General features: G+C 43.3%; 1 protein-coding gene across 2 annotated transcripts in view; it reads left to right on the top strand.

Annotated features, from left to right (window-relative positions):
- The window catches only part of slc4a8 (solute carrier family 4 member 8), a 68170-nt gene that overhangs the window by 28748 nt on the left and 25739 nt on the right, over window positions 1–13683 (top strand). For both annotated transcript variants that reach the window (XM_064305816.1, XM_064305815.1), the window contains exons 6-11: window positions 3479–3667; window positions 5541–5623; window positions 5907–6064; window positions 8875–8962; window positions 9476–9622; window positions 12612–12712. In XM_064305816.1, the coding sequence (XP_064161886.1) occupies window positions 3479–3667; window positions 5541–5623; window positions 5907–6064; window positions 8875–8962; window positions 9476–9622; window positions 12612–12712 (766 nt within the window). The remainder of the gene's footprint in view (window positions 1–3478; window positions 3668–5540; window positions 5624–5906; window positions 6065–8874; window positions 8963–9475; window positions 9623–12611; window positions 12713–13683) is intronic.

Here is a 13683-nt window from a genome sequence, read left to right as displayed (position 1 = left end):
ACCTTACACCTGCTTACACATCCCACCACCTGCCACTCACACCTGCTTACACACCCCACACACCTGTCACTCCCACACATCAACCACCTGCCACTTACACCTGCTTACACATCCCCCACACACCTGTCACTCCCACACATCAACCACCTACCACTCACACCTGCTTACACATCCCCCACACACCTGTCACTCCCACACATCAACCACCTACCACTCACACCTGCTTACACACACCTGTTACTCCCACACATCAACCACCTGCCACTCATACCTGCTTACACACCCCCCACACACCTGCCACTCCCACACATCAACCACCTACCACTCACACCTGCTTACACACACCCCCACACACCTGACACTCCCCACTCACCACACCTGCCACTCACACCTGCTTACACACGCCCAGCAGACCTGTTACTCCACACACAACCACCTGCCACTCATACCTGCTTACACACCCCCCACACACCTGCCACTCCCACACATCAACCACCTGCCGCTCACCTGCTTACACACCCCCCCACACACCTGACACTCCCACACATCAACCACCTGCCACTTACACCTGCTTACACACCCCCTCACACACCTGTTACTCCCACACATCAACCACCTGCCACTTACACCTGCTTACACACACCTGTCACTCCCACACATCAACCACCTGCCACTCGCACCTGCTTAGACACTCGCCCACACACCTGACACTCCCACACATCAACCACCTGCCACTCACACCTGCTTACACACCCCCCACACACCTGTCACTCCCACACATCAACCACCTACCACTTACACCTGCTTACACACCCCCCACACACCTGTCACTCCCACACATCAACCACCTGCCACTTACACCTGCTTACACATCCCCCACACACCTGACACTCCCACACATCAACCTCCTGCCACTCACACCTGATTACACACACACCCCCCACACACCTGTCACTCCCACACATCAACCACCTGCCACTCACACCTGCTTAAACGCCCCCCCACACACCTGTCACTCCCACACATCAACCTCCTGCCACTCACACCTGCTTCCCAGCTTACGCCTCACTCCCACATCCCGTGGGCTCTGACGCATCGCTGATCTGTGCTTTTTTACTGCATGGGGCCCAGATGCAGGGAGGCTGACTCATTAACCACAGTGGCGGGAGAGAACTCTATCGCTGCTTCTCTGCGTTTGTCACCAGAGACCGTCTTGTGTACGGCATCCTTGTGATATTCCGTTCAGGAGTCTCCTCATGCTATTTTAAACACAAAATGGAGGACACATGGACACAATGTCCCCTTTTAATAACTGTCAGCCATAGCCTAAGCAGGATGTGAATACTTTTTTTTCTCTAGAGAGTTGGCAGCACTGGATGCATAAATTTCAGGCCTGTTTGATCAATATTCTTGATGCACTTTCTATTAACCCATGAATCCCTGGAATCAGACTGCAACTATGAGAATTTTTCTTCTTTAATTTATTCCGCTTCAATTTAAGGAAATTAAATTAAGTTCCGTTTCATTTGCAAAGCATGCCTTAGTTGCCACTCCCCTCTTTGTGTGAGTAACTGGAGTACTCAATCAATTCAGAGATCAATTTAGGAATCAAATTAGAAGCCATACTATCAACAAATTCAGCGTAATTTAATGAAAAGCCTCCTAACTAGAATGAATTGGTCTAATATCTTTGGTGGATGCCCTTATCTGGTCCTTACCCTTTAAGGTTGGTAAAAAAAAGATCAACTGAAAAGTACACACAGATGCCAAAGAAGCCAGGCTTGATCTGGTGTCCTCATAGAAAGCAGTTCACAACTGAATTGCTAGAGAAACTATGCTGAAGAGCAACTAAAGAACAATGGACTGGGAAATATGGACAGTAACATGGTTGAATAGAGGCAGAAACAATTGATATAAGATGTGGAAAGAAACAGTGAACTGATCTTAAAACAGAAATACTGCACATTAGCATATTGCATAAGAGTAGTATGTGACATTAATTGTGGTATTAATATGATGTGTGAATACATTAAGAGCCTACATTGCAGAAGTACATTTACATATTAAAAAGGAGAAAGGACAATTTAACAGTTTAACAGAGGGTTTTTGAAATTAAGAAGCTTACATAATGCTTTTCCAATGTTTGTCTCATAATATTTTTAAAATGAAATCACTTCTGAACCCTTCTTGCTCTATTTTTCAGCAACACAAATTTCCTGGTAGCATAGCAGTGTATATGTATACTACTGATTGTTCAAGATTTGCACCAGTTAGGTAAAGTTTATAACATGTGTGAGTGTTTGCTTTGAACTGGGTGCAACTGAACTCATTAGGGGATTACAAGATTTGCCTGAATTTTGGGTCAGTTGCAGACATTTTTATTTTCATAAGGAATTCATATATTTGTATTGTCATAAGGGAAAGTGCCAGTGTATTGATTGCTGTTTGTAGGACTTTGCTTGGAAAGATTTGTACAGTGAACATATGCATAAATGCACATGGGAGAGTGATTAAAATTCAAATGGAAAATGGCATGATATATTTTGTTGAGGAATACTTTGATTTTTGTGTCAGTTGCTGAAATTTGTACTTACTAGTCTGCAAAATATGTTTTCATTAGTATTTTGTGTGAAAGCAGCAAATACGGGGGCCAAACATCCCAAATTGAGGTGGGAACCTCCCTCACAAACCGAGCCCTGCCACAGCCATATCGTTCCAGCATCCCTTGAGGGGCATAATAGCATAACATCATACCACTGCAATATTTTTTATGGCCAGACAACATCAAAGGACACAGGCTACACACTGAGAAAGAGGGATGTGGTTTTCATACAAATGCTTTTATTGTGTAATGAATTGCCTCTGTGAACACAGGCTTGCCATGGCTATCGTACGCAGTTAAAGAATAAAATGTCATGAATAATGTACTACTTTGGGTTTGGTTGCAATAAGCGTGGGTCAATATCTTGCTGAATAAATTTGTGCAATATAATACTGACTATATGAGCAGCTCCTGAGTTACGTCTTCTACCTAACTACAGGAGTTCATGGTGTTTTAGTGCAGTTTATGAATATTCATGAAGAAACATGTACAATTCAATCTGTACAGTAAGTAATTTGGACAGTGACAAAATTTTAGCTGTTTTGTCAGACTGCACATTAACATCATATTCATTGTTTCATTTCAAATCAATGTTCTGGAGTACAGAACCAAAACAGCAAAAATAGTGTCACTGTCCAACTACTTACAGACTTCACTACACAAAAACAGAACATGCATTGCCAGAATTGTCACAGCGTATCCTAGGGCACACCCCTGCAGTATGTAAGTATACAAAAAATGCATCAGATTGCCATGCTTCTGTTTCACCAGTAGGAAGTTACGAATCTGGGACTCAGTATCTTGTAGGTCTGTAGAATCTGATAGTCCCCCCCTCCAGAGTCCCTTTGTATCCGATGTCGTGCCCTTGCCCTGCAGACATGGTGCTCGACCAGCAGGAGGCAGCGCAGGAGATGGACGAGAGCGTGCGGGTGAAGGTGCGGGAGGCCCTGCTGAAGAGGCACCACCACCAGAACGAGAAGAAAAGGAACAACCTCATCCCCATGGTGCGCTCCTTCGCCGACGCCGGCCGCAAGCAGTCCGAGCCCCACTCCATGGAGAAGAGCGGTGAGGAGAGCCAAACCGTCAGACAAACCGTCAGGCAAACACTCAGACAAACCATCAGACAAACCGTCAGACAAATACTCAGACAAACCATCAGACAAACCGTCAGACAAACACTCAGACAAACCGTCAGACAAACACTCAGACAAACCATCAGACAAACCGTCAGACAAACCGTCAGGCAAACACTCAGACAAACCATCAGACAAACCGTCAGACAAATACTCAGACAAACCGTCAGACAAACACTCAGACAAACCGTCAGACAAACACTCAGACAAACCATCAGACAAACCGTCAGACAAACCGTCAGGCAAACACTCAGACAAACCATCAGACAAACCGTCAGACAACACTCAGACAAACCGTCAGACAAACACTCAGACAAAGAGCATCTGAAAGGGCCGTGAAACTACAGGCCTATGTTCTGTCAGCTTTGATTTTAGAAACGCATTCATAAGTTAACTTTTCTTCACGCAGACACCTTTCGACAGGGCGATTATTGAAATTCATTTGGGTCAAACTGTGTTTGTGATGAATAAGAACGTGAAGGTTTTCGTGCGTTTGTACTGTTGATCAAAGTGGTTTGAATCCTGAACAAAGAGCAGAGTGTGCAGGGGGTTGCGGTCGGTCCTGTAGATTAGAGTTCTGCACGGGCAGGGAATTAAAGCTCGTACTGGGGACCTTGCGACACGACCAAATTAAAACCCGAACCTGATCCAAAAGCAGAATCGCTCACAGACACGTTCTCTTATCTTTACAGAGCAAAAATGACATGTTACCACAGTTACAAGTGGAGGAATTACTTTATATCATATAATAGGAATTCCATGCTATAATCTCAATGACAGGTGAATGTGTATGTACAGTATATACAGTGACCTCCATAATGTTTGGGACAAAGACATATTTTCTTCTCGATTTTGCTCTGTATTCCATAATTTTAGATTTGCAATCAAACAATGAACATGTGGTTATAGTGCAGTTTCTCAGATGTTATTAAAGGGCATTTTAATTGAAGCACTTTATTATACATAGTCCCCTCATTACAGGGTACCATAATGTTTGGGACAAATGGCTTCACAGGTGAGACATGCTACCATAGGTAAAAGTAGCATTGCAAGCCCTAAACTGTATGTGACCAGTGAGCTTTCTATCTGTTAAAGATTTTATCTCTGCAGACTTATAAACCTATAATTTCTAAAACTACAAACCTCACAATTATTCATCCCCACCCTAAAGTCTTTATCGGCTTCATCACACGATTGTAATTTATACATTTTGTGTGATTGTATTTGCAAAGTTAATTTTGATTGCTCTTGACAGGGAAATTTGTGTCAAATCGTTTGTCATTCATTTGTTGAGCAATGTGCCGGAGGAGAAAGTGACACATTCGCACCAGGGTATCGACACCTGCTGTCTATTGTCTGGGGGGGCCGGGGGGTTTGTGAAGTAAATGGCACAAACTGCCTGTATTTCTTTACTGAGCCGATTTTGAAAAATGTTAAAAACACGGTTATTTTAAGCCCTGCCATTTTGTAAAGGTCATGGAAGGAGGGTATTGCATTTACAGTGCTGGAGTAATTTTAATTTTAAAGCTTAAACAGCAGGTGCCGTTGCCTTGAGCCTTTCTAGTGTTAAACAGAAAAGATGATAAGCCTGTTTGGAGATACTCTGAGGTTGAGATCACAGATTGTCAATAAAGTCACTGTGTTAGAATTGATTAGATGGGGGTTTGAGGAGATCTTGAGATCAGGAAACAATGGATGTTCTGAAGAAAGATTGCAGTTGCTGGTGAGTGTGTCCTTAACCTGAATTAAAATGGATGAAATGGATTTGTGTCCTTTGTCTCCCTCCATCTTGTGCCTCCCGAAAGCTCCAGCCGTCTCCCCCCAGCCTCCCCCCACCAACACGGAGGTGAAAAATGGAGTCAACCAAGACAGCAGCCAAGTGGCTAAGGTACACCCACTTCACACACATATATACTCTCTCTCTTTCTCTCTCTCTCTAAATACATATGCCTGCTCATATATGAACACACATATTACACATTTGCACACAGACATGCTCTCTCTCTCTCTCTCTTTCTCATACTCACACACAAGTGGGCTCACACTTGCAAATATTCTGTGCAAACAGACTAATTCGACGAAAGTAATTTTAGATGCCATTGCTCGGTCAGTAAGGAACTTGACCTTGTAGATTGTTGCCTCTTCCTCTTTCTCTCTTCCTCTTCCTCTAGGTGGACACACATTTCATGAAGAAGATCCCGACCGGGGCGGAGGCCTCCAACGTGCTGGTGGGCGAGCTGGACTTCCTGGAGAGGCCCATAGTGGCATTCGTCCGTCTGTCCCCTGCTATCCTGCTGTCTGGCCTGACTGAGGTCCCCATTCCTACCAGGTGACCGCTAGCTTTGTCTCTCTCTGTCTCTCTCATCAGACTCTTCCCTCTGGGTGCGTCTGTCTACCCTTCTTTAACTAAATTGAATGTGTCTGTGTACCTTTCTGTAAGTGAATTGTATCTCTTCAAGCAGATGCCAAATCTGGCCAATCCATGCCCATTTAGGTAGTGTTCTATTTAAGGCTTTATAACACCAGACGTGAACATCACAGAGACTTGGAAAATGCCTTAAATGAAGGAAGACACATGTACCATTTACAATGCTAAAGTGAGTTTATATTCATTATTTATGTAGAAATAAATTGGCACAAATGCCTGCCTTCTGGTCCCATTGAGGTTGGCTTTGCGTGCCTTCACTGGTGTAGGCAAACAGCCTACAGTGATTATTATAGATTGATGAGTCAATAATGCAATAATGCTATTTTAAATGCATAACACAGACTGCTACAGGGGTGTCATACAGCACATACTGCAGACATGTCTCTCTGGATGCACACGAACACTATTATTTATTGATTGTATCTTTTATTTACATTTTATTGGAGGACAAGTGCAATGTACACCATTATATTGAATTCACAGATCAGATGTGTTTCTAGCTTGCAATGATTTGCAACATGTCTGGATGTGCTTTTAGAAGAATCAAAGATAAGATAGAAGGGTGTGTAAATGTGTGACTGGCTCTCTGATGCAGGAAAAAATATAGTAGTTCTTAATCATAACATTCACACACTGCATGATGCACCCATTTTTTTCATAACCATTTAAAGAAAGAATTCCTTAGGGATCTTCGTCAAGTTAAATAAGTGCTTGTTTCACATGTATATATACAATGCCATGAAAAAGTATTTCCCCCTTTTCTGATTTCTTCTATTATTGCATATTTGTCACACTGAAAGGTTTCAGATCTTTAGACGAAATGTAATATTAGACAAAGGGAACCTGAGTGAACACGAAACTCATTTTTAAATTGTTATTTAATTTATAATGAAGAAAGTTATCTAACATCCACATCAGCCATGTGAAAAATAATTGCCCCCTTAAACGTAATAGCTAGTTGCATGACCTTTGGCAGCAATAACTGCAACCAAATGCTTCCCATGTTTTGATATCAATCTTTCACATCACAGTGGTGGAATTTTAGCCCACTCTGTTGTATTTGCTTTATACCAGACATAATGGGACCTGTGTCATCCAAAAAGATCCACTTTTGACCACGGAGCTGTCCACAAATCTTGGGGATCATCCAGGCGCTTTTTTGCAAATGTGAGATGAGCATTCATGTTTCTCTTGGTTAGCAGTGGTTTCCGCCTTGCTAATCTCACATGAATCCCATTTTTGGGGCTCCTTTTTATTTTGGAGTCATGACCACTGAACTTAGCTGAGGCTAGAGAAGCCTGCAATTCTTTGGATGTTCTTCTGGAATCATTTGTGACTTCCTGGATGAGCTGTCACTGTGCCCTCGGAGACGTTTTGGCAGGCCAGGCACGACTGAGAATTCACCACTGTTCTAAGTGTTCTCCATTTGGTGACAATGGCTCTCACTGTGTTACACTGGAGTCTCAGAGCCTTAGAAATGGCTTTGTAACCCTTTACAAACATATATTTCCTGATATATTTCAACATCTCTTTCTCATTTCTTCTGAAATTTCCTTTGATCAAGGAATAGTGTGCTTGTAGAAGTTTTGTGGTGACTATTCACTCTGATGATAAGGTTCAATATGAGTGAGGTTTAGATTAAACGGGGCTGGCTGCAATCAAGCTGCCTGTGTTCAAACAGCTGAATCTGATTATCAATTAAATCCAGTTAATTGGTTGATTGTGCTACTAAGGGGACAATAACTTCTTAAAATGGGTGATAGGGTGTTTCATAACTTTTTTCATGAAATGAAATAATTTTAAGATGTTTTTTCTGTTTACTTTGTCTCATAATACATTTTGTCTAAAGATCTGAAACCAGGGTGGGATGGTGGTGCTGTGGGTAGCACTGTCATCTCACAGAAAGAAGGTCTTGGGTTTGAATCCAGCCTAGGCCTTTCTGTGTGGAGTTTACGTGCTCTCTCTACGTCTGCATGGGTTTCCTCCGGGTACTCCAGTTCTCTCCCACTGTCCAAAGATGTAGGTAGGCTAATTGGAGACTATGAATTGTCCATAGGTATGAGTGAGTGAGTGAATGAATGGTGTGTGTGCCCTGCGATAGATTGGCAACCTGTCCAGGGTGTATTCCTGCCTCTCGCCCAGTGCATGCTGGGATAGGCTCCAGCACCCCTGTGATCCTGACCAGGATAAGCGGGTAGAAAATGGATGGATGGACTTGAAACTATTCAGTGTGACAAACGTGCAACAGTTAGAGGAAATGAGGAAGGGGTAAATACCTTTTTGTGGCACTGTAGAGGAATGATTGTGGGTGAGACAGGAGCAACACGTAACAACAAATATAAAGACAAAGTTTTGTGACTGCATGCAAGTGTAATTAAATCTCCTTATTGTAGTCTCCAGTATTCTGGTAGCCTCCGCCTCAGCCACAGTTAGCGAGTTTACCAATAATATTTCTCTTCAATAAGTTCTTATAGTGCTTTTCTGTTTTTGAATAGGTTATTATCTACCTTATAGTCTCTTTATTTTTTGGTAAGCATAGTTGCATCCTTTGACTAGTCTATTACTATAATTTCTAGGATGTTTGCACTAGATGGTCAAAATACATTATTTTCACATTGTGTGCTTAGCTTCTTTTTACTGATTCGAAGCATGTTCTTGATAAACCTTTAAGGCCTTGCCTTAATTGGTGATTGTTACATGGCTTTTCATAGATTCATGTTCATTCTGCTGGGTCCGGATGGGAAAGGCCAACAGTACCATGAGATTGGCCGCTCCATGGCCACCATCATGACCGATGAGGTAAGCAGACTTCTGATTACAGTTTATTTTATGGAGGATATTTAACAATAGATTTATGAGTGCTATATTGCTCTTACTCATACATTCTTATGAGTGCAGCATTATACATGCATGGCTCATATTAAAGGACAATTTGAGGCTAAAACACTTACATCGTTAGTTAACATGAACATATGAATTTCATTCCAGGGTTTGTTATTTGTAATATATTTTACTTTATCACTATTTCCAATTTCTCAGCTTGTATCCTGAGAGGCTTCTATTGGACCAGCTCCAGTGTGTTACTTTCCTACATTACCCATAACTACTTTCACCACCTCCCTTTGTGATAAGGAGCATGGCATACACAGCCAACTAGATTTACGTTAAAGTAATAATCTCCAAGATTTTCATTTAAATAAATGTCTGTTAAGTCACTATCTATCGCCGAATGAGGTAACACAATGGACATTTGAAAATGAGCATTTCTGCGTATGTAAAGGTTTTGCTGAGTCTCTACTGTCCACGGACCAGATCTTCCACGATGTAGCCTACAAGGCTAAGGATCGTAGTGACCTCCTGGCTGGGATCGACGAGTTCTTGGACCAGGTGACTGTGCTGCCTCCAGGAGAGTGGGACCCCTCCATCCGCATCGAGCCCCCGAAGAACGTCCCTTCCCAGGTGAGGAGCGTGCGCACCTGCCAGGTGACAGGTGGAGATGAATCAGTGCACCTGCATCAGGCACTTAAAGAGATAATCCGGTGAAAAGTGCTCCCAGTGCAGCAGAGTAGCACGTCTGTCTTTCACCTACTGCTGTTTGAAGTAATTACTGATGCAGTTCATGTATAAAACCACAAATATGTACGTTAGATGATGTCCTCTGTTGCTGTGTAATATGGTGTGCATACATTTGTAAACCGCTGCCTTTCCTGGAAATTTGAGCAATCTTAGGCCCGTTCACATTACAGCCAAATACAGTTGTCACTCTTCTTTTTAGTGCTTAATACGGTCAAGTCCGGTTATGAATGAGAATGACAGCTAGTATTAAGTCCTGCCCAAAACAGGTAGTGACTATCAAAGTTGACTCTTGTTCCTGTACAAATGAGCTTGGTTGTGTCAGCATGGATGGGAACATGACTTGATAATCGGTTATTAACTGCACAACACTCCCTGACTCCCTCTCACTGTCTGAAACCAGACAGTACGTTCAGCATAGAGCCTGCTAAGGGCGATGGTGAGTACGGTTAAAAGAAGCCTTTGCTTCCGGCTCAGACGTGGAAACACACATCTTCTCCGGTTTCTCTCGGTAGAGATGAACAAAAATTGAATGGCCGTACTCTTTGTATTTTTGTTGACATCGAGGATCACGTTTACACCTGAGCAATATTTACATTCAGAGCAAATATTACGCATTTACAAGCTGACAGCACTGTACATACCGGAGTGAGTTCTGGTGCTCGTTCATACATGTAAGCATTCTCGGTCTTCTGAATATGTGTGTGTGTGTACGAACTCAGAACACTAATATCAAATAAAGGGTCTGTTTGAGCCACTGAACACCCTCACTGCAAATCTGATTAAGCCACTGAACACTCCCTCTGAGAGCCTGTTTAAGCCACTGAACACTCCCTCTGAGAGCCTGATTAAGCCACTGAACACTCCCTCTGAGAGCCTGATTAAGCCACTGAACACTCCCTCTGAGAGCCTGTTTAAGCCACTGAACACTCCCTCTGAGAGCCTGTTTAAGCCACTGAACACTCCCTCTGAGAGCCTGATTAAGCCACTGAACACTCACACTGTGGGTCCTTTGGAATAAATTTACTTTGTGCCACAAGAATAACCATTTTGAACCTACCCTACATTTCATTTGCAGTCTTGCAGTTAAGAAGTTTCACCCAGTCAATATTACTTAAATTTTCTCGCATATTGTTGAAATTGGCTCATCTAAAATTTTACATTTCTGGCCATAGAGGAGGCCTTGTTAATTTGCCAACTGCAAAAATTATCACTAAGTAACAAGAAAAAGAACTACCCGGAGTGGAACACTCCAGTTATAATAAACTAACGTAGCTAGCTTTATACTAAATAGCAATGACTGAAGGAACACTTGTACTAGGCAATATTTTAGTTATATCTCAGAACAAAATACAGCAAAAATTTAGCTAGAATAAATTTATAATAAACTACAGCTAATGTTAGTAGGTAAAAATGCCGAGACAGAGACACCAAGCCCTCAACTTAAAAGCGTGCGGGTGGCTCAAGACAACTAGCAGCAGTGACTGGAGATGCATGGACAAGCATGGAACCATCCAGACCCACGGCGCAACTCACTTCCGCAGACAAATTTTAGCTGGCACCACCTGCGCATGCGTCCCACGAAACATCCCTCAAAGGTCGTCCGTGAGTGAGTGAGTGAGTGACCGCAATTTGCATGCATAGCCCACGGCGGCAGGTCCTGTGCGCCATGGGAAAAATAAAGCACCTTTAAAGGAGTACCATGGTGATTTTCACACTTTCTCTGTTTTATGTGCTATTTGCACAAGAGGCATTGAAGAAACACAATGAGCAAAGTATTAAATATGTCCGTTCTGTATTTTTGGAGAAATATGCGTTTTAAATTCATCGTCCCATTTTCAACCGGTTGAGAAAGTTGTCATTTTTCTACGTCACGAATACAGTAACCACTCCTATTTCCACGCCCCGTAAAGAAATCCTGCTGTTCAGACAATACAAATATTTGACTAACGTTAGGTTCACTTAAATTAGAGTTCCTTTAGATTATTTCTTGTTATATTCATTTAGCTAACGTTAGCTAGCTAGGAGGTTTGCTTTCATAAGGCAATGTTATCGATAACGTTAGCTTGCTAGTTCGCTTTTATGAGGACGTTATAGTTGTGCTTTTATCTTAACTTGGCTAGCTAGATAGCAAAAATTGTAACTGGATACAAGTCAACGTCCTTACCTTAGCTATCTATCGATACTTGATATACTACTAAGCTAGCTAGCTTGTGAAAATTCAGTCTCCCAAAGAGAGCGCGTATCATGGGGGTAGCTATGGTAACGGGGAACGGTCTGTCAATCATAGCTAACTGACAGTTCTCATTACCACGCCCAGACGGTTCGGGTGAATTTTTATAGTGGGAAATTTAGGCTTAGAAAAATACGTTTTAAAGTACATTGAAATGACTGAAGAATAAAAAAATTATGCACATTTGTTTTGTTGTTGCCTGAAGACAACTGGGAAGTGTCACGTTCAACCACCATGGTACTCCTTTAACTATCTAAGTTTAAGCGTTGCGTTGAATAAATAATACTGAAAAGAACTACCTGGAGTGGAATCCCTCTGGTTCTAATCAACTAACTTACCTAGCCTTTTACTAAATAGCAATGACTGGAGGAACCCCTGCACTGGGAAACATTTTGTTTATCTCAGAACAGACTACAACCAAAATTTACCCAGAATCAGAGTATAATATTATAACAGCTAATGTTATCATGTAACAATAAGGGAAAATTAACTGCAATAATATTTTGCTCCTGGGGGGTTCAAAAACCACACAAAAAAACTTGCGTTCAGCAAGAAAACCTGCGTTCAGCTAAAAAAACCTGCGTTAACCTGCGCTGTGGGTGTGCCTGTTTGAGCCACTGAAAGCCGCTGGGTGTGTTGCAGGAGAAGAGGAAGATGCCGGGCGTGCCTAACGGGATGGCCTGCCAGGTGGAGACGGAGGCGCATGCAGAACACCACGGCCCAGAGCTGCAGAGGACCGGCAGGTAGGCCACACCCCTGCCCTGTCCTACCGCACCCTTTCCCTGTCCTACCGCACCCCTGCCCTGTCCTACCGCACCCCTGCCCTGTCCTACCGCACCCTTTTCCTGTCCTACCACACCCCTGCCCTGTCTTACCGCACCCCTTCCCTGTCCTACCGCACCCCTGCCCTGTCCTACCGCATCCCTTCCCTGTCCTGCCACACCCCTGCCCTGTCCTACCGCACCCCTTTTCCTGTCCTACCGCACCCCTGCCCTGTCCTACCGCACCCTTTTCCTGTCGTACCGCACCCTTTTTCTGTCCTACCGCACCCCTGCCCTGTCCTACCGCACCCTTTCCCTGTCCTGCCGCACCCCTGCCCTGTCCTACCGCACCCTTTCCCTGTCCTACCGCACCCCTGCCCTGTCCTACCACACCCTTTCCCTGTCCTACCGCACCCCTGCCCTGTCCTACCGCACCCCTTCCCTGTCCTACCACTCCCCTTCCCTGTCCTACCGCACCCTTTCCCTGTCCTACCAGAACATGTCCTCCTTATTTTTACTGTACCATCACCGTTCAAATAAACAAAGGATTCCGTCAAACATAACAAAACATTACTCATTTTGCAGCACTGTTCCTATGCATTGCACCTTGACTTAATCAGGATTTTATATGTTCAGTCATCCCATAAACTGTTTATGCCACTGGATACTGGCTGAAGCAATATACTTTAAGTACTGCGAAGTCAACAGACCAATGGATTATGTAACGCTTACTGCAGGAAGGCAGTCACTGCTCAGGAATCCCAGAGTTATTTCTGGTTTTTGCTCCATTTTATCCTGATTGGAGTTTGATGAATTACTAAGAGTCAAAGGCTGAATGGTAAAACACACAGTGCTTCCTGCACATAGTCTCCTGTGGCCATTAAGCTTAAGCTGTATTTAACTGTGTAGTAGTTTGCCACCAGGATGGCCTACCCCTGCATGACACCACGAGG

This window comes from Anguilla rostrata, chromosome 13 (genome assembly GCF_018555375.3).
Source record: "Anguilla rostrata isolate EN2019 chromosome 13, ASM1855537v3, whole genome shotgun sequence".
Classification (NCBI taxonomy): domain Eukaryota; kingdom Metazoa; phylum Chordata; class Actinopteri; order Anguilliformes; family Anguillidae; genus Anguilla; species Anguilla rostrata.
The sequence above is the reverse complement of the archived record's forward strand: the minus strand, read 5'-3'. Positions and strand labels throughout refer to the sequence as shown.